Genomic DNA, 23,678 nt, shown 5'->3' on the forward strand with positions numbered 1-23,678 from the left:
TTGTAAACCCCCCAGAGAGTTTCGGTTGTGTGTGTGTGTGTGTGTGTGTGTGTATGTATATATACATACCTATTTTAAGGTTCTATTGCAACCTTCCCCAACATGGTGCCCTCCAGATGGTCAGGACTACATCTCCCAGGATTCTTGGCAGAGTCTGATAGAAGTTGTCCAGGCATATAGCGGCACATCTTAATTACCCACATGTTTAATTTTTAACAGCTTTTAATGCTTTATGTGTGTATGTTCTGTGTTTTAGAATTTTAAATTTTGTATACTCGTTTTTATCTTAATTTTTTAGAATTTCTGTAAACTGCCCAGAGAGCCCTGGCTATGGGGGCAGTATATAAGTGTGATAAATAAATAAATAAATAAATAAATAAGTTGAAATCCAAACCATCCAGAGGGCACCAGTTGAAGAAAGTGGTTCTAATATTTTACTGTTTTAAATGTTTATTTTTATTGTTTTAAAATATTATTGTTATTGCTATGTATCACCTTAATAGTTATGGAAATAAAGCGGTATATAAACATTAAATAAATATATGTGGGAATGTCATAAAAGTGATCAATAACAGAAACACTATCCAAACTTTGTTATGTTGTGTGTACACAGCTTGTGTATGTATGCATGTATGTATACACACATGTGCAGCAGCAGCGCTTGGAGCATTTTATATTAAGGGACACAAGATACCCAATTGCAATTCAACTGAAATAGGCTATACTTGAAGAGAATGTCTCAACCAAGCAACATGCCACCATTTTCTTCCTTACTGGAATAAAAGATGCTGGGAATACATCACACAATGTGGACATGCTATATGTAAATACACCTGTAAACATGAATAAGGTCAAGGCATATCATGTAACAACGTGCAGTTAAGCGGATAAGATCTAAATAGTGACTGCATTTTAGCAGCTGTTACATTAACTTCATACCAAGATTTCTTCTTGGGACAAACCCATGTTACATATCCCAGACACTACAGCTCTATTCAGGTGTTGTGCAAAGCGGTGACTCACCATGTAAACTGGAACGGGGCTGCATTGAGTCGCCCCGTCCCTGATGTCGTGTCAAACACAGTTCTGCCCATAAGCATCCACACACACAGTGCAGATGTTTGCAGCAGGGAGATCTTTGCACATACAGCTGTACGATTCCTGCTTGCGTCGTGAGTTTTATCACTTTGCATAGCGCCTGAATAGTCCTCTAGTCCTCCTTAAAGGTGTTATTTACTGGATATGAAAGAACAGCTTTGTAAAAGTAAATGATTTTTTTTAAAAAAGAACTCCTGATTCTTTCTTGTTTGAGCCTTGGATGCAAGGTATTATCTGCAGCAATTTGAATGCCCTAGTCTATGACTACTTTTGCCATTACATTTTCTAGGATCCAAGCAGAAATAGGATCTCACTTGGATAAGAATAAAATCCATTGATGATGTTTTTATAGATTAGGCAACCTAATGAAAAGATTTAGAATGTGGATATATAAAATGAAAAATGAATATTTGGGTAAAATATTCTCCAAAAAGAACAAGGAACAGCTATGCAAAATTAATAGACACAACACCTGAATCCAGGAACACACAGCTGAGTCTTTTGCATGGGTGTGTAAAATGCAAATGCTTGTTCTTTTTCACCATGTAGACATTGTGAGAAACTGTATGTTAGTACTGTTAAAATGGTTTAATGTTTCATGAATGAGCCACAGCAAGTCTGAAGTCTGCACGCTCCCTTTTCCTGTCTAGCATGGTCGTGAGGTGATCAGAAGCTTGCATTTTAAACTAACCACAGTTTAGTGTGATGTCCAAACTCTAAACTATGATTAATCTTAATGATGGTTAGAGGAAACAAGGCAATTTCATAAACTACAGTTTCAAGTTGGGTTGTTTCCATGAAACATAGTTAAAACTAGTCTCAGTTTGTTGAGTTCTAACAACACAACAAGCCACAGTTAATAAAAAAACAGAAGCTTCCACCTTCCTCATTGCTGCTCTGGAGAAGGAGTGGGGAGCATCAAGATCCCACAGCTTGCCTAGGCTCATTCTTATACTGCTAAATGATGATAGCATTATGTCTGAGCCAGTCCTATAGTTCTGCTCCTAGCATTCACCGGCTTTTCTGGAAGCATTAGGATATAATCCAATGCTTTTAGGATTCCAAAGTGAACATGGAGCTACCCAGGCATGGAGGTTGCAGTTTTGGTCTTCTATTTATGGTAGGAGATTGTTCATGTATGCAATAGGCAATCACCAGACAGAAGGGCTATTCGCTGGGATAGAGAACTATGATCTCCATGCCAGTGAAGTTTCATGTCCACACCAGAAGTTCACAAAGCATTTCATTCACTCCATGCAATTTTACAGCTGGGAATGGTGCATGAAATGCATGCTTTAGGTGCATGAAACTGTGTATCTGCATTGGAGCTCCCATGTGAACTCTGGAGCAGCTGTATCGCATCAAGTAAAAGAAAGCTGCTTTGTCATATCAAAGCCACCGTTATGAAAAAACAAGCTGTAAACATGATTCTGAGACAATAAAGTCATTTATGCTACTTTAAAAACTACCACTGCAGATAACTTGGTTAAGAGGTTCTACTGGAATGAAGTCTAAACATACCAAGCTCCCCTGCAGCTTTGATGTCTATGTTGTCATAACCGCTGCCTATCCGAACAATGACTCGTAAGGCCTTGAATTTCTCTAGGTCTTCCCGGGTGAGAGTGATAGTGTGGTACATCATTGCTCCGACGGCTTCATTTAAAACCTAACAGACACACACAGGCACACACAAAAAGAAGGAAATCATAGACATTAGTGAAGCAGATGGACGTGTTCCGGTAACAGCTGCTGAAGTCCGGTGATGAGTCATACAAAAGTATCTAGCAAGGCAAATGGTTCAATCTGATAAAGTGCTCAGAGACTCCCAAGTAACAGTGAAAACCGTAAAGAACTCCAGCATAGATGTGAATAACCCCCCAGTGTTTATGTATAGGTTATTTTGCCCTGAAGGACTATTCTTCATTTGCGTGAAACACACTGACAGAACTCGCGTGAAAACGGTTAATTGACTAACCAAAAATCATAAGCAGTGAGAATTTGCATGAGCTCTTTGGTCTCTGTCATAAATAGAAATGCATCAATACTCTGCCTTTGCATCCATGTGGCACTGGACCACCTTTCAGCGGCAGAAGGATATTTTGTCTGAGCGAACTATATGCTCCCATGTACTCTCATGCTAAGGTATTTATCTAAATAATGCTCAATCATTTCTGAACCTTCACAGGCCCACTGATCATTAAACGTTCTCAAAACCTTTGTGATGCAGATAAAGACTTCTTACTCAACAACATTAATCTAAACGGTAGAAAGACAGATGGGACTTCCCGAGAGCCAGGGTGCAAAAGGACAGTGCAACAAGCCCCCAGTTTTCTCAACTGGGAGGTTATTCTAGCCTCTTTTAAGATATCCCTTAGGATACCAGAAGATCAACAGATATACTGTATATTACCATACTTTTGGAACTGGTAAGATTCATAAAGCGCCAATAAAAGGAGAAGAGTTGTTTGAGAAGAAATGGAGAATATGGGTAGAACAGCCTTCCACAAACTGATGCCCCCCAGATGCATTGGACTGCAACTCCCACAATTCCCTGCTAGCTGGGAGTTATGGGTGTCACAATCCAACATATCTGGAGGGCACCAGGTTGGGAAGGCTGGACTAGAATATGGTCAGATTAAAATGGCCCTTCTGTGGTGTTTCCTGCCAGTTTCTTCCAGCCCACGAATTGCATTCTACCTCTTTAGGTTTGATTTCAGCAAGAGTTGGTGGGAGCTGGATAGATGAGAAATTGCTCAAGGCAACAGCTGGAACAAGGAATTCATCCTACTTTCATTACTTGTTCGCTAGCTAACAAGAATTCTGCAGCCCACCATTGTCCTGTTTGACAAGGACATTTGCTACAGATATAGCAGAAAACTTTATGTGGCTACAGAAGACTACGATGTTGATGTGGGGAAGCCTCATACGGTCCCCAACCTTTATCACACATGGAAATCCATGGCAGGGAAAAAAAAATCTACCATGCTTTCTTTAACACAGATGGCCAGTCAAATCTGCAGCGGACAAAATGAGTTCACTTACCATGTACTCTCCTTGACTCATGGAGGACATTCAAACATGTTTGTAGTAGGCTCCTCCCTCCATTGGAGGCAGAGTCAACCAACCAGTTGTTCTGCAAGAGAAGCAGCATCCCTCCTCACATCATAGTTTGAAAGAACTTGGGCACCAAGGAAAACTGAATTCACCTTAGGAAAGATGGTGGGGTTGGTGTGTAATACTACTTTGTCTGTTGACAGTCGGAAGTTACAACATTTAGGTCTGAGACCTTTCTTGCTGTAGTGATTGCTATCAGGTACACCATTTTTAATGTTTGGTTATTAAGTGAGCATGTGGTTCAAGGGCAGTGCGCATCACAGGACCTGCGAGAGGATGCTGAGAGGATCTGGTTCAGATTCCAGAATGAGGAAATATTGCTGTGACCTTTAGGAAGACATGGACATGGGAATGGTTGGATATGCAGCTTAGGATACTGTTTGGTGTTGCTTCCTGCCTCTTGAACATCTTAGTTCTCAGACCATTAGAAAGATGTCCCTGGAAAAAATCTTGAATGTTCTTGATTTTGTTGCCTCCCTTTGATCTGCCAGGCCCATCTGCCCACCACTAGTAGGTCTAACATGTGTTCCCATACACCTTGTTAGTGGATTTCATCTCTGAGGGGTAAGAATAACTAACTCCTCCAGCGCTTGCCTTTCAGCCTCCAGACTGTGAGCTGAAACATCTCTGGACAGGTGTGTATTATGGGTCATTGTCAAATTAGAAGCACACACGTTGGAAACATCTGGCCTGGCAAGTTTATTAGGTCCAAAAATCAGCGTTTGCTTGGCCAATTGGGCACCATCAGTATGACATCTACTGCTATCTCCTGGACTCTCATGAGAACTGCTGGCATAATCTGGAATGGGGAAAACACATAGAGGAGGCTTGCTGGCCAAGGTGCCTCCAGGGCAGTATTCTTTAATCTGATGGACTCCAGATGTGTTGGCAACCATAGTGGCTAAGGATGACAGGAGTTGTTATCCATTTGGAGGCCACCAGGTTGGGGAAACCTGCTATAGGGCTTTTGTGACCTCTGCCTCTGGGCATGGGTGCCATAAGAAGAAACCTGGGACTTGTGTTTTGTGGTCATGAACACAGAAGATCTCTGAGTAGCTATCTGGAACACCTATGGCTTGAGTGCTCACTCTGCTTCTTCTACTGATGTCCTGCTTAGCAAATCTGCTAATATACTGTTAATTCCTTCCAGGTATTCTTTCTTAAAGGAGTGTAGATGAAGTTGCACTAATTCTAGTATCATGCTGTCTTCCTGATGGAGTCGTACCAAGTGCATTCTGCCTTGCCCATTTACGTAGCCCTTTGCGAACATATTGTATTTCCTGAATAAGACATGTTGGCATCCTGGATATGTTCCTGAAAGGCCAACAAGGCCAGCTCAATTGTCCTCAGTTGTAGCCAATTCCTCATTCTCTCTGTGTTAGGTGGACAGCCACCAATGCAGGGAGAGGGTTAACTGCAAAGATTAATTTGTGAACCGCCCAGAGAGCTTCGGCTATTGGGCGGTATAAAAATGTAATAAATAAATAAAATAAATAAAGATTCTCATGCTATCTGATCCTGGTAAGAGCGCAGTAGCTGCTGTAGGGGCCTCAGATAGAACCTTGCCTGCCATCATGCCTAGTTGTTATGCAAGGGTTATAAGATTTGCAGTCATCACATTTCCAACCAAGGCAACTTCTTGGCAAGGGCCTCTTGTCCATGTTGACCACTAACCCACGTCCCTGAGGCAGCTCAGAGTCATCTAGATATTTTTGGTGTCCTTGTTCACAGATGGGGACCAGATCAAAGTGCCTTCCAGGTACAGGTATGTCTGAGTCACCAAAGGTATCAGAACCTCCGTGAACACCCTGGTATTCAGACCCTGAGGTTGATGAGAAGGGCTCTGTATTGGAATGCCTATGTACATCAGTTGCTGTGGAACATGGATGGGAGGATGCTGTTGCACTCATGTCCTGCTTTCAAGTTTCCTTTGGGTGGCAGGTTGTCCACAGCATGATCGGCATGCTGGACTAGATGGACCCTTGATCTGATCCAGCATGGCTTTTCTTATATTGTTAAGTGCCTCTTGTAGCACAAGCAGAGAAACCTTATGTGGCATGGCCTGATTGGTATGTACAGCTATCATTTTCTCAGCAAGATACTGTGCTTGGCTACATTCGCCACCAAAATTAAGGACTCCAGCTATACTGCATCACAAGATGAATCTGCTAGTATAACAATGGAGAGAGAACTTTATTTCACCTCCTTTGGAGAGAGCTCTGCATTAGCAAGTCCATCCACCCTCAGCACCTCTGTAACCAATATGGCCTTCACTAGAGTTAGGACCAAGTTGGTTGCGGAGGCTCTGAGGCAGTCGAAGATGTGTCCAGTTTTTTTCTTGTTGCAGCCTCCATCTTCTTATTTCAAGGGTTCTTGTCCCCCTTCGTTGCACAAGAAGTAAGAGCTAACACAGGAACATACACTGTAGGCACTTGGAGTTGATCCTGGGACTTTCCCCCCTAATGCCTGCCCTTCCTCCCTACTTCCTTCTTAGGGACTCAAAACCATAGCAGTTTGTATTGTGCACCATAGCCCTACTAAGGGATAGGGCCATCCCCATCTCTGATGCAGGCAAGGCAATTATCCACTGCAAAAGCTTTGGCTGAACCTACACTGAACTGCAGGGCCTGTGGGCTGGATTGAGAGGGGTCTACAACATCCCCTCTCCGAAGCTGTGCTGATGTTGCTGGGAAATGCTGGGCCGCCACAGTCTAGAAAGGGCTGTAGCTCAGTGGTACAGCACATGTTTGACATGCAGAAGGTCCCAGGTTCAATCCCTTGGCACCTCCAGGTAGGCCTGGAAAAAAACCTGCCTACTGGACTACATGGACCAATGGTCAGACTCAGTATAAGGCAGCTTCCTGTATTCATCTTGATAGCCCCTGACCTCTGTGTGCAGTGCCATAATGACAACCACCTCTGTTGCAAACTACTCTGTTGCCTGAGAGGCTGCCATCAGGTGTGTGGGCAATACCTGTGCATGGCAGCACTCAGACTCTATTCCTTGCTCACTGTGGCTGGAAGAAGGGCAGTGGGATCTGAGACCCCAGTGATAATAGGCTGCCCTGAGATCCCAGTGATAATAGGGTGGGATACAAATGCTTTAATAAATAAATAAAATAATAAATCTGAGTTGTGGCACTCAGCCTGGCTTGTGCCGCCAGAAGCTTCCATGAGAAGCCAAAGCCAAACAGGAAGCCATTGGAAGTCAAATGTGAAGCCAAATGAAACCCTGAGCCATGGTCTCACCTACGAGGAAGAGTGAGAGGCATCTCACTGTTGCACGCTGCTGCTGCCTGTGATCTCCCTGGGAATGGCTAAGTCATTTCCCTCTGCAAGCCACTCACCAGGCCTTGAACCTAACAATGCTGTGTGTGATCCACTTCTTCCCACACTAATTGCTGATGGATGGGAAAACAGATTAAGGCTTTAAATAAACCTGACCGAACCTCTGATTAAATCCTGCTTTGCCAGCACTAGGCAGGGACGGTCTGGGGTGCGCAGAAAGAGCCCCTCCCCTTCTGGAGGAACCAATGTTGGTTGACCCTGCCTCTGAAAGAAGGAGGAGCCTACTCCCCAAACAAGTTGGAAAGCCCCCCATGCGTCTGGAGAGAATCTTACCACTTGGTGAGTTGGCCATCTGTATTGGGTCTCTTAGCTAGACATTAGCTATTAAGCTCTGAATCCTCAGGTACGGTTTCACTAAATATTCATTACAGTCCTATGTATTCCAATGTTTTATTATGAAGTGGATGTTACACATTGTCCACCTGGACATTTAGCTCAGTGCATTGTATTGAACTGTAATATAGACCATTTCCTTCCCATCTGATTGTCATGGTGCTCAGTTTGGAGCTGAGCACCTTTGTAAGCTGCCCAACATTCAAGACTGAGCCACAACTTGCTTCCTCACTCCTTAGTGGATGAGGTACTATGATGCTGGCATGAGCTGGTGAGAAAAATGAAATGAGAAAACACAAGGAAGGATTTGCATCTCAGAATGGTTATGAACTGATTCTCAAAAATGGCTGATGAGAGAAATATGAACTTTTCCAGATACTGCATAAGAGAAGGAGGAGAAAGAGATAAAACAACAGTCTTTGACATCCAATTGGCCTCATGTGACTGGATACTACAGGTCAGAAGCCCTACATGCCCCAACGGGATTTACACACTAATGCACAGATTTATACTGCCTGCCAGAGAGTCACTACCAGTAAAGTTACATTCACCCTCATTATTCCGTGCTAAGTGTAAACACAGCTCAAGAGTAGAAAATGCTTCAAACAGGCAATGACTAGGCTGAGATTCCTTGGATACAGTTTTACATTTGGGTTGACCAGGCTATTTACTGCTGATTATTTAAAACAAGCCCTGAAGCCTGCCCTAGCAAGGGATAATTCCTTAAGTCGCAAGCATCCTGAGGACAGACTGAGCTATGAATGACAGTAAGCCTTCTAAGGATTTGCCTGCCACCTCCACCCAGTCATTTTTGATCTTGTCATTCTCTCCCCCCACCCGATCTCCCTCCCCTTTATGTTCATTTCTAGGAGGCTTGGATTTCAGCCCGTGGGTTGGTCAAAAGGATCTCTTTCTGCATTCCTCTTGAACTACTATTCAGCTTGTCCTTCTTTGTTCAAAGATAAACAAGTCCTAAGCCAAACATTCCTATGAAAATGTTTACTGTGCTTCCAAGACCTAGGCTTTCTGAATTCTTGTGGCAAAGAATGGGACAACACAGGAAAGAAAGGGAAGGGTGATTGGGGTTTACATGACCAATCATGTTGGTTGGTTGGCGAGAGGTAGGATGAAGAAGATGAAACAGGAGTCTGGAGGCAGTGATACAGAATAGGGCCTCAACCCATCTGAGCCTTGGAGGTCAAACTGCATATTATATTAATTCTGTAGCACACAGCTCCCATTCTAGGTTTTCTTTACTCTAAAGCAAGCATGCAGGGCCCTGTTTTGGATTGGGACCAAAACAGGTAGAGAAGGGAGGTTTTATCCTTAACTCCTCAGCTGTTCCCTCCCCAAATCCACCCCCCCCATTTAACAATAGTTAAAGGAAGGAAAAAGGCTCCATTGGTGGCCCTGCATGCTTACTCTAGAGTAAAGGAGAACACGAAAGGGAGCTGAATCCTAAGGAATGAATGTAATGTGTAGTTTGATTCTTGTGTATTACTCCACTAGTTTCAGAATCTCCTCCAGACATTAACTCCACACATTTCTCATAAGAACCAGGAAAAAAATGTTTTCCTCTCTCAATAAAGTAAGAATAGGGCTTTTGAGATTTGGATGCCAAATTCTATAGGTTTTAAAGGGTGTGCTCACTGAAACAAACAGCACAAGGAATGTACACCATTTCGGACTTAAGAGCTGTGGCGAGTAGCCCACAAGTTGTAATGACTTGAACAAGGCCACAGTCCTGGAGGAAAAGGCTATCGGTGGCCTAGCACTGATGGCTATGTGCTACCTCCAGTATTAGACGCAATAAGCCTATATGCACCACTTGCTGGGGAACATGGGTGGGAGGGTGCTGTTGCACCATGTCCTGCTATGTTGGTCCGTGGTCAACAGCTGGTTGGCCACTGCGTGAACAGAGTGCTGGACTAGATGGATCCTTGGTCTGATCCAGCATGGCTCTTCTTATGTTCTTATAGTTGTATATGCACCAAGGTCTTTTTCTGTTTTGTTTTCGTGATCCCTGTAATATTTATGGTGTTTCCAATGGAGCTCCACCTGCCTTTAACACCTTATGGAGGAGGAATGACCAAATGTATTGAATATGACGATGTAATTATCTTAGGACCAAAACAAATGTTACAAAGACATGTGAAACATTCTCCCAATGTCCTCCCCACCCCATGAAAAGCAAAGCAAAGTCATATTTGGAACTCTGTGGCGAGGTTAGTGGTGGCAGGCCTTAAGCCCCCTGTTCTCACACTTTGTTGCTCTCCTGCTTCTAATCTCCCCCCACTCAAAGCTGACTAAAAAACAACGGGCTCTTGGGGAAATGGTACACGCACCTACATCTAACATCTAGTCCGGACCTTAGCTTGCCTCGACAAGCTGCATAACTTAACGCTTATCTCAAGCTCCATTTCAATGATTCTGGCCATTTGCTAATCTACCTTTAGAATCCCCCAGCTGAGTTAGGTTCAAAAAGTTCCTGGGAAACAGTCATGTAATGTTTAGATGGAATCCAAGTATATTTGATCTGCTTTTATACATTAATTCCTTTGCCTGCATCTATTGATTTTGTATCATTTAAGAAAATCAATCAGGCCAGAGTAGCTAAATCTGGTCTTCATGAACACATGCTGTTTATTACTGACAGCTGTTCACAAAAACATTGAATTCAAGGAGCACAGCACCTGCACGAGCCAGATTGTTTGTATTAACCTTTCCCCATTTACCTACCTATTTTAAAGCCTATCTAACAAGATCAGTCAATTTTTGAATCCAGGAGATTGATAGAGCATGTTTAAGCAACACACAGAGCCATCAAACCCTAGACAAATGCCATCATAGAAGCTGCACTCAGGAATCCAAATGCCAGGCATATTCATTATTGTCTAGGGAAGCTTCCCTACAACCTGGCATCCTCCAGCTGTGTTGGACAACAAAACCCATCATTCCCCAGTTGGAACAGATTACTGCAATGCGCTCTACGTAGGGCTGCCTTTGAAGACGGTTCGGAAGCTGCAGCTCGTGCAAAATGCAGCGGCCAGACTGATTTCGGGAACCAGAAGGTTTGACCATATAACACCTGCTCTGGTCCGCTTGCACTGGCTGCCTGTATGTTTCCGAGCCCAATTCAAGATGCTGGTTTTGACCTATAAAGCCTTACACGGCTTGGGACCACAATACCTGGCGGAACACCTCTCCCAACGTGAATATACCCGGTCACTACGTTCAACATCTAAGGTCCTCCTCCGGGTGCCTACTCCGGGTGCCTACTCCGAGAGAGGCTTGGAGTGTGGCAACGAGGGATAGGGCCTTTTCGGTGGTGGCCCCCAGACTGTGGAATGATCTCCCTGATGAGACTCGCCTGGCACCAACACTACTATCTTTCCGGCGCCAGGTTAAGACTTTCCTCTTTGCCCGGGCATATGGCGGTACATCCTAATTACCCACATGTTTAGTTTTTAATTGGTTTTTAATGCTCTATGTGTGTATGTACTGTGTTTTAGAGTTTTAAATTTTGTATTCTTGTTTTTATCTCAATTTTAGAATTTCTGTAAACCGCCCAGAGAGCCCTGGCTATGGGAGCGGTATATAAGTATAATAAATAAATAAATAAATAAATAAATAAACAAACAAACAGTGGAAGGCAGTGCTGGCTGGGAATGATGGGGGTTGTCGTCCCAACTCATCCAGAGGGTCCCAGGTTGGGCAGACTGATCAAGCAATACAAAGGGGGGGGGGAAGGATACTAGAATAAGCCAATGAACATACACAATCTCAAATTCACAACTGATAAAGGTGCTTCTTGTAGATCCAAATCCAGTGTATCATAGAATTTAGTAAATTCTTTAGTATTCTTTTTTAAATAAGTCTGATCTGCTGTACTCTACATGTTTTGAGGGAGAAATGTTATCTTGTTCTTAACAGCACACATTGTAGGGCAAGCCCTCCAGATATGTTGGGACCACAACCTCCATAATTCCCACCAAGCATGCCTCCTGTAAGGCCTAGTAAGCAGTTTGGGATTGCAGTTAGGAGGATGAACTAGACAAAATGGAGCCAGCTGTGTTTATTAGGTTTGCATTGTTCACATATAAAGGTGGGTAGGACTATAAATTCTACTCCAAAGAGCTTAAGCCTCCTCCTCATCTTCCCAAGTTCCATTGTTTTGGGTACATTATTCTCCCATTCATGTCACCAGCTGCAACGTCAGACTGATTACAACAGGTGCAATTAAGAACAGACGAAGTCAAACCGTATACAGAAATATAAAATGGCCCCATCACATCTAGTTGTCCTTCAGACACACCATTGTGGTGTTCCAAAGAAATGTTATCCATATATCCCTTTCCTATAGAAAGCAATAGGCTGACACAGAAATCAGAGGCTGACACAGAAATCAGAGGCTGACACAGAAAGCAAAACTATTAACCAATGCAGATGTCGCTATACTAATCTGCTAAATTGCAATAGCAGAAATGAAATTGAGTTAAAAGCTCGATGTTCATTTTGTTTTTCCTTTGCAAGTCAATCTGCAAGAAACAAAACAATTTTCTTTACCTTTTCATGGATTTCCTGAGTTGATTGCGCGTCACAGAATGCAACAGTAGCCAAGTCCTTCAAAATTGGCATCTCCACTGTACAATCCCTTCCATCTAGCAAAGCCACCAATGGACGAGGATGCATAGGGCCATTCATTATTTGTGGGCGAATACCTGGAACCAAACGGAGCATAAGTGTTATATGTCAACTGAATAGTACCACAGATGGTCACATGGATGCATCTGAAACTGCAGTTAAGGTGTTTCGGTTCTACAAAAGAATGCAGGTGCTGCTTGAGAGAAATATTCTCAGCTTGATTCCCAATGTATTTATTCTGAAATTTCATTTGGGTAGTTCATAGCGCAACCTTCTACATACCTACTCAGAAGTAAATCCAACTGAATTCAATGGTGCTTGCTTCCAGGTGAGTATGTATAGGATTGCAGCCTTAGAGTAGTTTACATGAGGCTTTCCCGTCCATGCACTGATCAAGCTGTGCCCACTTAGCTTCAACAATGCTGCAGCATCAAGTTCTCCCACACCATGCACTAGAGCGGCCTTTCCCAACATGGTACTCCGATCATATATATTGTTCTACAGTACCCATTATCCCCATTCAACAGGTCTATGCTGACTGGGCATGATAGGAGTTATCTGGAGGGCACCAAGTCGGAGAAGACTAATACTTGGCATTAGCTTCTTTGTATGCAGAGGAATAGCACAGGTCCCTAGGAAACTGGACTGCAAAGTGGAATAGTGGAAATAAAACCTTCCCTACTCACACATTGAGGGATTGTGTCCCTTAAATTGGGACCCAGATTATGTTCCCAGAAGATTACTACATCTAGTGACTAAAACCATCTTCAAGTAGACTGCTATCAATTTTCACATCTCCCCAGTGTTTTTCAAGTACTATTTGTATCCCCCAAAATTCAGAAGTTTTAACTTGAGATTTGGTGTGTGTGTAACATTCCACATAGGAAGCTGTTTTTGAAACAGAGTGAAATGGCATAAGCGTTTGTTGTTGAAAGGAAAAACCAAACCAAACCACCAAAAAAACACCAATAGCTCTTTGGATCCCAGCTTGAATTTCTAAGCTCAGCCAAGCTCTATACCTTTTAGGGTACATTCCACAAACTGCCTTGAGCACCAACATTCAGAGCACACTTCTGAGCATGCATGCAAACAGCTGGGGCTTCATGTGATGTGATATAGGACAGGAACTTCAAACAGCAAAGGCCACTTCTGAAAGTACTGCCCTGAAGGATACTTTTCTGAGAAAAGAAACCTGCCATTTTCTCACTGGATTTTCCCCTTAAAGACTAAGGGACACAGTTCAATCGCAACACATGCTATTGAATTCTCTGCAATTCTATCTAAGCACTGAAAGAAGTAATTAATTTACTTTGGAACTACCTCCCTCTTCAGTCTGGAACTTCCTAAATTCTCACAGAAAAGAGTCCCTTAAGATTATGGCTTTGATAATAAATGTTAGATTGCTCAGCACTGGAAAATCAGAGAGTGATTCTGAACTCAGAAAATTGTATTCGTGGAATGCATTCCATGAGTGGTTTATGTTCAAACGGAAGTTATAAATAAATACTGAGGACCAAAGCTATATCCTGTAACCATACAAATTTATTGCTAAACTGACTTACTACATTTATCATCATATACATTAGCCTCTTCTGCTTTCTATATGGCTTCAGAACATTCAGAACAGTTGGATTAGATTTAGACGGAGACTAAAGGTGTTCTTAGAGCCATTTGTGAAAATGCCCAAAGACAGGAGAGAAGGGAAGAGGGAGATGAGTTATAGGCTAAAATGAAGACCCTCGATTTTGAACATTTGAGATAGTATCCTAGCAACTTACTGTGAGGGGACAGAATATGAAATGGAGTCCAAATAATCATTAATGCCAGGGAAAAGCAACAACAGTGATACAAAAGAAAACATTACATTTGAGCCTCTGTCCAGTCTGCTATTTATAAATATCATGCCAGCTCTCCCTATAGCATAAGACAGTCAAAGCTTGGATATTATGGTAGTTTATACAGTTAGTTCAGTGAAATGAATTCATATTAGCTCATATTTTTTTCAGGAGGTCAGGTTGGCACACACACACACAGAACAAATGAGAATTGTGTCATGGAAGCAGAATTTGCATGCAATAGTGAGATTGACGTGTTGGTAAGCAGTTGCTAGGTGAACCGGTAATCTTTGCCACTCCTAGATACCGTAACTGCCTCCCAAAGCAGAGTTATTCGGAAGGATGTGGCAGTGGTTTGAAAGGTGGGGAATGTGGCAGAGATAGTGAAAGGAAAGGAAGGTATCATTTGGGGTTGTTATTTTAAGAGTAAAAAAAAGTCAGCCAGCTCTTTCCTGTATGTTTAGTAGAAACACACTGAAGATTTTACACCTAGCTGTACTTTAAAGAGAAAATCTAAAGAGAAGGCCAAGTGAAATATTTGCAGTTTAACAAATAAATATCGGCTATCTTGTTTCCATGCTTTTGTGGTTGCGTTTACTGAAAAGTAATGCATCTTTCAGCATTTCATCCAGATGGAAGTGCAACTGTGTCACAGTATGCATGGCAGAGTGCTGAGATGATTTGGATAAGTGAAAGAAGCTTGCCCTAAGCAGATAACCAGGATTAAAGGGGAAAATGCATAAAACAGAAAGGCTTGCAACCCAGAGCTGAATTGCTATTCTTTGTCCAGATTAACCCCTTTCCTGGTTTAATAAAGCATCCCAACTGTACATCGACACCAGTGTACAGTCTCTAGGACTGAAAGTATCACTTAATGACAGCCTTACATAGTTACTGTCAAAAGCAGAATGGAGAAGCAAATGGGAAGGTAATTGGAAGCTAGATTCCCCACCAAGACAATGGCTTCAGATGGCCACCGCCGGTTACACTGTGTATCAGTTCCTATGTTCCTCAGTAATTTGTAATCAGAGCTTAGTTCCTAAGGGAGGCAGGAAACACTTAATAACAACAATGCCGTTTGGGGTTAGTGCCACCTTTTTGAATCCATAAAACACCAAAAGCAAAACAAAACGGGCCGTTGGCTGAAACTTTATTATCTGATTAGATAAGTGACTTTGTAAGGCAAGAAAAATGCAGCTTTCCTTTCCTTTCTCGCTCTCCTAACAAAACAACATAGTTACTGCAAGCTAAGAATTATGATGAACTGGCATGTTTGCAAAAGCTTATGACCCACACGTTTTAGATGTCATGTCACTACAGCAGGGGTCCCCAACCTCTTTGGGTTGATGGGCGCATTTTAATTTAGACAATGTGTCACAGGCAGACTCACAAAATGGCTGCCATGGTAGGTATAGCCAGTCACAAAACATTTATTTTCAGAAGGCAAACTGGTGAGGCAAAAAGAACCTGAATACAAGGCAGAGGTGGATCTGAGTTCCAAAAGCACCCTTTTGAACCCACAGTTTTTTTTGCTCCAACATTCATTTCATAGAGGGCAAACTGATGAGGCCCAGATACAAGTAATTTGGCCAAGAAATTAAGCAGAAGGCACATGTAGGGTCTGAGCCTCAAATGGCAAGTCACAGATTTGCCCCCACAAAGAACAACAAAATACCCATTTCATAGAAGGCAAAGTGGTGATGCTCAGAGAAACACACACAGAAAAAACACATACATAAAACACACATGTATATATATCCCAGAAAAAACGCAACCCCCCACCAAAACTAACCAACCAGCTAACACAAACTACACCGGGGGTGGGGGGGATGGCAAACTACCACCGTCCTGAGGCAAAGCCCCCCTCTCCCCCCCCCAGCACCCTCTCTAACCCTCTAGCATGTCCACCCCCACCCCAGCTAATCCTTTTTTCTGAACATCTGGGTATGCTTAAAATTGAAGCGCTGGGCTACAGCTGCCCACCATTTTTATTTTCAAAGAATGTCTCTAGGCCCAGAGGGTTTTTTTAAAATAAAAACAATGGTGGAGACTGGTGCGTTGTTTTGCAGCATGCCAGCATCCCAGTTTTAAAAATTAATTTTAAAAAATCTTTAAAAAATGAAAAACAACAACACAAAAACAAACCGGGGGCAGGGGATGTGGTGAGCACCACAGCGGTGTCCACAGTCTGGGGACACCAGCACTACAGAGCATGTTTTCATATGCCAAGGACAAATGTTAGTAGGAAATGTGGTTAAAACGTTTAAGAATTATTTCTCAATCTTCTTTTACTTCAAAGCAACTGGATGGAGTCAATTATTTCAACTTGTGACAGAAACAAAACTTTGGAAGTGAAGCTTTTGGAGAACAGGATGTACCAGTAATTACATGTCAATAAAATCTACTGACAGATTTGCAGCCTAAAATCATGTGGGGGGAAAAAATGCCCCATTGTTCAACTGTGTTTTATTCACTGCCCCCACAACAACGATTTACAACTACAGTTATACAAACTTATACTGAGGGGGACTATGGCTGCTCCCCTTATGAATGCCTAATTGAGAACATAAGGGGGCAAAAAAAATATTGCTGCAATCCTAAACACACTGACTAGGAACTTGGTGTGACTTTGTTCTATGGAAAAATCCTTAAGATCAGGTGGGTAATTTAAAGAAGGGGAGTAAATTAAAAGGGGGAAAGCCTCTCCTCTTTTGTTTATATTGTGTTTATCGTCTAACATATTATATCACTTTTGTTTGTATTATGATGCCTTAATACTGCTTCTACAACAACCATCTCAAACCACATTTGTCTGGGATGTGGGGAAAAGGAACGGCAGCATTTCACAAAAGTAAAAAAGAGAAAAATAACCAACAGAATATATATTTATGTACAGAAAGTAAAGCAGAGAAAGTACCAGAGGGGAAAAAGTATATCATTCTATTCAGTGGGCATTAGTCGCCAATAAAGAAGGGCGTGTACAAGAGGAAGGAAACAGAATCCAATTTTCTGACCAGAATATCAACAAGGTGCACCAGAACTGCTTTCAAAATGAAGATGGTCTGTTTCCTCCTTCCAGAGCTTTCCAGTTTGAAGCCAGTTGTCAGAGGCATTGTTCAATAAATATTTTTGGCGCTTTCCGCTCTCTGTGGAGTTTAGCCAATGTTTCAGCAGAGAGCTTTTAAAGACGGTTGGAGGAGGGAGCTCTGTACACTGAGAACTCAAAACTGCTCCACTCCGACTCACAAGCTGCACAGCTTGTTGCACGCAGCTCAATGTATAAAGTGCTTTTGTTGCATTTTTAGAAGAAACACACACACACAAAGCCTGCTTGTCCTCTTTTGCAGCTCCTCCCCATTGCCACCCACTTGTATCCGATTCCACTGGCACCCCTGCCAAGAGAATTAGGGAGTACACCCTGGTAAATGGCAGCCTTTGTGTGGCTGCAAGACGGCTGGTACTATCTCCACGAAACAAAAGCAGAAGAAGCCATTTGCCTAATTCTTATTAATCTTACTAGCCTACGCGACACAGCTTCTTCTTAAAAAAAAAAAAAGAGGATTTAAACATCTTCTCCATCAGTACATAACGAGTGTCAAGAACCGAGCCAAGCATTCCCCTCTCATTTGCAACAAAAGTTACTACAGATCTAAAAGTCAATGGCACACTTTATTAAGCAAACAGAGAAAAGAAAACAGGAAATTTCCCCTTGCCTTGAAAACGTTGCCTCCACATTCTTCTTCTTATTAAAAACTGCACATGGTAGAGGAGGAGGAGGAGGGAGGGAAGGGGGGAAGGGGGGGAAGAGTATAAAATACTACACCACTGTTCGGTATGGCGACTCTCCTCTGGTCTATGAGGGGGTATCTTCAAACAAGCATCCCCACGGCCCACAGCTGCAAAGTCTCGAGACAAATGTCTCTTTGAACACGGGAGGGAAAAGAAAAGGCTTTTGTCCCGCTGCAGAAGAATAGTCTGAAATTGCTGGAGGAGTTATAGTCACCTCTGCGCGGCTCTCAACTCTTTCGAACACTCCCTCAAGACCTTGCCGCAGCTTTTAACTAATCAAAGTTTCTTCCCAGCCCTTGAATAAAATCATGTGAGTGCTGGCCCCCAAAATAAATACATCTTACACTGTGCACTCTGAATGGTTTGCATTTGTTTCCCCCCACCCCTGCCAATAACTGACTTGTACGTGTGTCCCGTTTTCCTGGTTGACTCAAAACATATTTAATCTGTGTCACACTGCATTATTTCATTACAAATGTGTTCGGCTAATGGGGGTGATGCACTTGGGTTGATGCCTGTTGTTGCCTGCAACAATAACAAAAACCAACAGGGCGCTAGATGGACAGATGGACACACACACACACACACACACACACACACACACACGCACAAGGTTTGCCAGATCACTGCAGCCACTCATGTGGCACATTTTGTAAGCAGCCACACAGATGCTCAAGTCAGCAGGATGAACTTGACAGCTAAATATCTAGCATTCAGGACCAGGAGGCTGTCTATACGTCCAATTTACCCTGTGGTGGCTGTGCAGTGACGCTGCAGCGGTTATACGATGCAGCTGCCAACTCGCAGCAACCACAGGGCTTTTCCCTGAAGCTGTGCATTTTAAAAGCTGGGGACTTACCCCAACTTTTTGTTTTGCTGCAAGGTCACCACCGTATTTCCTTGTCTGTCGATGGTGACCTCGCTTCAGCTTTAGGCTGGGGGTGCTCCTGGCATGGACAGAGGGCAGGCTTGGCAAGCTGAAAGGCCACCAGAATGCCTGCGCTCCCTCCTTCCATGGGGATTAGTTGTTCCCACCCCACAGCTGCAATGCTGCATGGTTTTAACGCCACGCGGGGCTGAAGTGGCACCATGAACAACAACCCGCCTTGTCTAGTACTCCGTGTGAAGTCTGTGTCAATTTGCTGATCACTTAGTGATAAGGGGAAATAGCAGTGCCTAATACTTTTATACAGTTTTTTAAAAAATGCTTATAACAAGTGATGGAAAGTTGTTGAGAAGAGTAAAAGGCTGCATCCAGATGGCAGCTTCCTACGCTGCTGGCTGTGTGATTTAGAGCTAAACCTGAAGCACAAGAACATGGGAAACTGCCTCACACAGAATCAGACCCGTTGGCCCATCTAGCCCAGTAATGTCAACACTGACTGGCAGCAGCTCTCTAGGGTTTCAGGGAGGGATTTTTCCTGTCTTACCTGGAGATGCCAGGGATCAAACCTGGGACCCTCTGTATGCAAAGCAGGGCCTATACCACTGAGCTCTGTTCCATTCCCAACTATGGAAGAAATGTAGGGCAGAAAAAGCAGGGCTATGTTGCAATGATCTCTGAGCACTTTTGGAGTGGTGCCAACTTTGCTGAGCCAAATCGTTCCCATGTCTGCCATTTGGACTAGTGCCAATGAGCAGGAGGACTGACACACTTCACATAGGGCTTGCAGGTGACACATCCATGATACCTGAAATAATCCGCAGAAGTATGAGTTGTCTGGTTTTGTTTCTAGTATCCCAATTCTCATGCTTGCAAGGTTTTATAGCACATATTTTAATTTGCTCTTTGGCTTCTCTTTAACATGACTCTTGGACACAAATTTTTGAATTCTTTGTCTTCACTGGAATTTGCATAGGAAGATAGTGACTGGATGGTAACATCATTCGCTCTTTGCTTTGGCTGAAAAGGCATTTTCCTGATCCTCTTTTTGGGACATGCTTACAAAAACACACAGCAGGAAGTGAGTCTCATCCAAATGCTCTATATTCCAATTTCTTTTTTGGGTGTGTGTGTGTATAGATCATCTTAACCGAAATGAAGTCTGATCAACAGTAGTGCTATCAATTGACAGAGCCAAGGTTTGTGCCAAAAATATGAACAGTTTAAGCAAGAATACTCTTAACAATAAAGCCACATGAAAGAACAGATTAATTGGTGATGTGAACGTTTATGTAGTGTAATCTTTAATTCCCCTTACACTACAGATAACATTCTCTTTTGATCAAAACTCAACAAAAATGGTTTTGAAGACTTTTTAAAAAGAGGTCTTAATGGGTTTTAGAGGGAAATATGGAGGAGTAGCAGTGAAAAGTAACAGGAAATGTGATTGCATGTGTACCCAAACACACACACAGACACTTCTGCTACAAAACACTCAGAGAATAATTCTCAGTGAGATGAAAATTGTTAGGGTACTTCCAGGACAGACATAAAGCCGAAGTTTGGTATATATGTAGTCCACGACACTGTGATAACTATTAGTGGGTTATTTTTTATTTTTGTCATTGCGATCCAATCATTGGATGAGAAGTCTGTCTTACAATAGCAGTCACATCCCAGCAAAGAGCAAAGCAAGCCACATATGAAACAAATGCAGGGGTGTGGGAGCTCCCTCTCAACAGACTTAAATTAACCTTGGCTTACTAGTGAGCAAATTTACAGTGACATCCACAAATGCACCTGCAGAGTACAAACCAGTTTGTTTGTAGGCACTTCAGTGTCCCATTGGTTCAAATGGGAGAGATTCAAAGATGTGCTTAAGTTTCGCATTAAAATTAATGGCAATTGCAAGCACTTAACTTTATCTGGATTTTGCCTAAATGCACATTAGAAAAATATGTCACCTGTTGTGACATAAAGGCACTTTGAGGATTAAAATTGATTGCATCTACAGCGTTTTAAATTGCACTTTGCTGTGCAGTTAGTGAATGTGTCCAGATCATCATCTAGTCAGGTGCTATTGAATGAATTTCAGTTGCTAAAGCCCAAGGATATAGACAAGGCACTTGGAAGCCTGTGCTCACGTAGTAGGGAAAGCTTGATTAGCTGGGCCCAGAATAAATGTCTTCTGAAGGAAACAGTTGTGAGACCGTTCCTATAGAAGACCTCTCTGGACCCTAAGGATTGTTCTATCAGTCACTAAATCACTCCAGTTTAATTTTTTAAATTATTTTAAAAACACAATACAGGAGAAAGAGGTAGGAAAAAAAGAACATACAAACAGATAAAACATACAAAATTAAGATAGACAGTCACTAAATCACTAATATAGCCATCTTGGGCAAGATGCTTGAGTAGGTGGTTACTGGGCAACTCCATACACCCCTGGATGATGCTATCTGGATTCATTCAGTCCAGCTTCAGACTTGGGTTTGGCATGGAAATAACTTTGATCACTTTTCCAGAAGAAGAACAAGGGGAGTGTAATCCTGCTAATTCTCCTGGAAGGCTTAGCTGTTTTCAATACCATTGAGCATGGTATTTTTCTGGAATGCCTATTGGGATGGGGACAGATATATTGAGCTCTGGTAGATCTTCTACTCATTGGATGACTGTTTCCAGGAGGTATACTGAGGGATAATTCTCTACCCCATGGCAGCACCCTATTTTGTCCATGCTGCTGTTTAACATCAAAATGATATTTGGGATGAACAGTCATCAATATGCTGATGACACATTATTTGGGCAGGGACCATACATAGCTTAGCTATGCATGGATAAGGACCTTTGTTCAATCTGTGCATATGGACCAGGTAACAAGTGATAGACCTCTCTATAGAGGCTGTAGTGAAGAGATAATCTGGAGGGGGGCTGATCGCCAGAGCAGTCTTCTATCAGGGTTTCTAATATCATGGTGAGAATTCACAGTCTCACCATGGTAGAAAAACACTGCATGTAAAGTTAGGTCCTTTGTTTTCAATGGGATTTAAGCCACCTAGCTGTACCCAGAACTGTAGCCTAAAAACAGAAGTGATTTGTCATGTTATTAGAGATATGCTGTCGTACATTAAGTCATTCTAATGTTTAGATTCAGCATGGAATTGGTCCCAAATGCCAATGTTCTTTATGACATATATAAAGGTAAGATAAACCAATTTCTGCAATTCTAGGAGTTGAAAATAGTTTCCCCAGGAATTTCTACTCAATAATAATAATAACAATAATAATGGATGATGATGCACAATTTGAAGGAGAAATGTTCTCATGATCCATACATCCACATGTGGCCAATATCAGCACCAGATCGGTATAATGTAGACTCATTCTAAGGCCGACTTTATTCAATTTGCCAAACTTCTGAAGATTTAAAAAAACACCATGCACCAGCAATGTGCAAAAATAAGGCCGTGGTTAGCTTGACATACTAGGGAAATATAGGGCAAAAGGGAGAATGAAGCCATACCCCCTCCCTCCAAGCTGCTAAACACAAGAGGCTCCATAAGCACAGCTTCTTCTATTATAGTATTTCAGTAAGTACAAGGCGGGAAGTAGCCGGTGCGTGGGGAGAGATAAGCCATCTACACTTGCTGGCCATTGGCCAGCTTCAGAACTCTTAACGGGAGAGACGCTTTTTGCGTGGTCTGAATGCCAGGAAGGCAGAGAAGAGGTGAGGAACAGAACAACAGATCATCCTGGTACCAGAAAAGAACTGGAAGGTTTTGCAAATATTCTAGTAGTCATGTAAAAACTGGTTCTGTTTTTCTTAGGGGACGGAGTAGCAAGGAGAGAATTAAGCTTAGCTCCACAACTTGTCAGCGAAAGTTAGGAACACAATATGATAATTCCCGCTATTAACTAGTATTTTGTAGTTGCTAAGAGCTAGTGTGGTGTAGTGGTTAGAGGGTTGGACAGGGACCCAGGTGATCTGGGTTCCAGTCTCCACTCTGCTATGAAACTCACTGGGTGACTTTGTGCCAGTCACTGGCATTGGCTCTCAACCTAAGCTACCTCAGGGGTTCGCTGTGAGGATAAAATGGAGAGGAGGAGGACTATGTAAGTCACCTTGGGTTCCTTGCAAGAGAAGAAAAGGCGGGATATAAATTTAATAATACATAAATATGGTTGCTGTTAATGTGAATGAGTCCATGCATACTCACCCTGTCCTGTGCTTGAAATTATCAGCTGCAAACGTTATAATAGTAAATAATTTGCTAACTTCTTCAGCTAAAAGCATGGTGTTAACAATGTGCTACCTACTCCAGCCAATAGGATGGAGCACTTCCCACCAATAGCTTTGCATAAGTGCCAGCCAAACAATACGAACATGGTCCAATCAAGGAAAAGGCACAGGCACATACAAATATAAACTGCTACTTTAAATGTTCCAAGCAGAAACTTGGAATGTAGTATCTGCTTGGAACATAGTATTTCCTAGCAGCTATGTGATTCTTTTAAGTCCTGGCTTTTAGTCTTCCATTCACCTAGCATCTTCCTCCTCGTCACCCAGACCAATTGTCCTCATCACATGCAATTTATTTAATATAAATTTTATTTATATTAAATAAAAGTAGAGC

The 23,678-nt window shown here is 42.5% G+C and overlaps 1 protein-coding gene across 10 annotated transcripts in view; it reads right to left on the bottom strand.

The window, feature by feature from the left end:
• The window catches only part of CTBP2 (C-terminal binding protein 2), a 222,982-nt gene that overhangs the window by 20,570 nt on the left and 178,734 nt on the right, over positions 1-23,678 (bottom strand). For all 10 annotated transcript variants that reach the window (XM_063132797.1, XM_063132791.1, XM_063132793.1 and 7 more), the window contains 2 exons: positions 12,460-12,614; positions 2,620-2,764 (listed from right to left, as the gene is read on the bottom strand). In XM_063132797.1, the coding sequence (XP_062988867.1) occupies positions 2,620-2,764; positions 12,460-12,597 (283 nt within the window). In that variant the 5' untranslated portion in view covers positions 12,598-12,614. The remainder of the gene's footprint in view (positions 1-2,619; positions 2,765-12,459; positions 12,615-23,678) is intronic.

Source organism: Elgaria multicarinata, chromosome 8 (assembly GCF_023053635.1).
Source record: "Elgaria multicarinata webbii isolate HBS135686 ecotype San Diego chromosome 8, rElgMul1.1.pri, whole genome shotgun sequence".
NCBI lineage: Eukaryota > Metazoa > Chordata > Lepidosauria > Squamata > Anguidae > Elgaria > Elgaria multicarinata.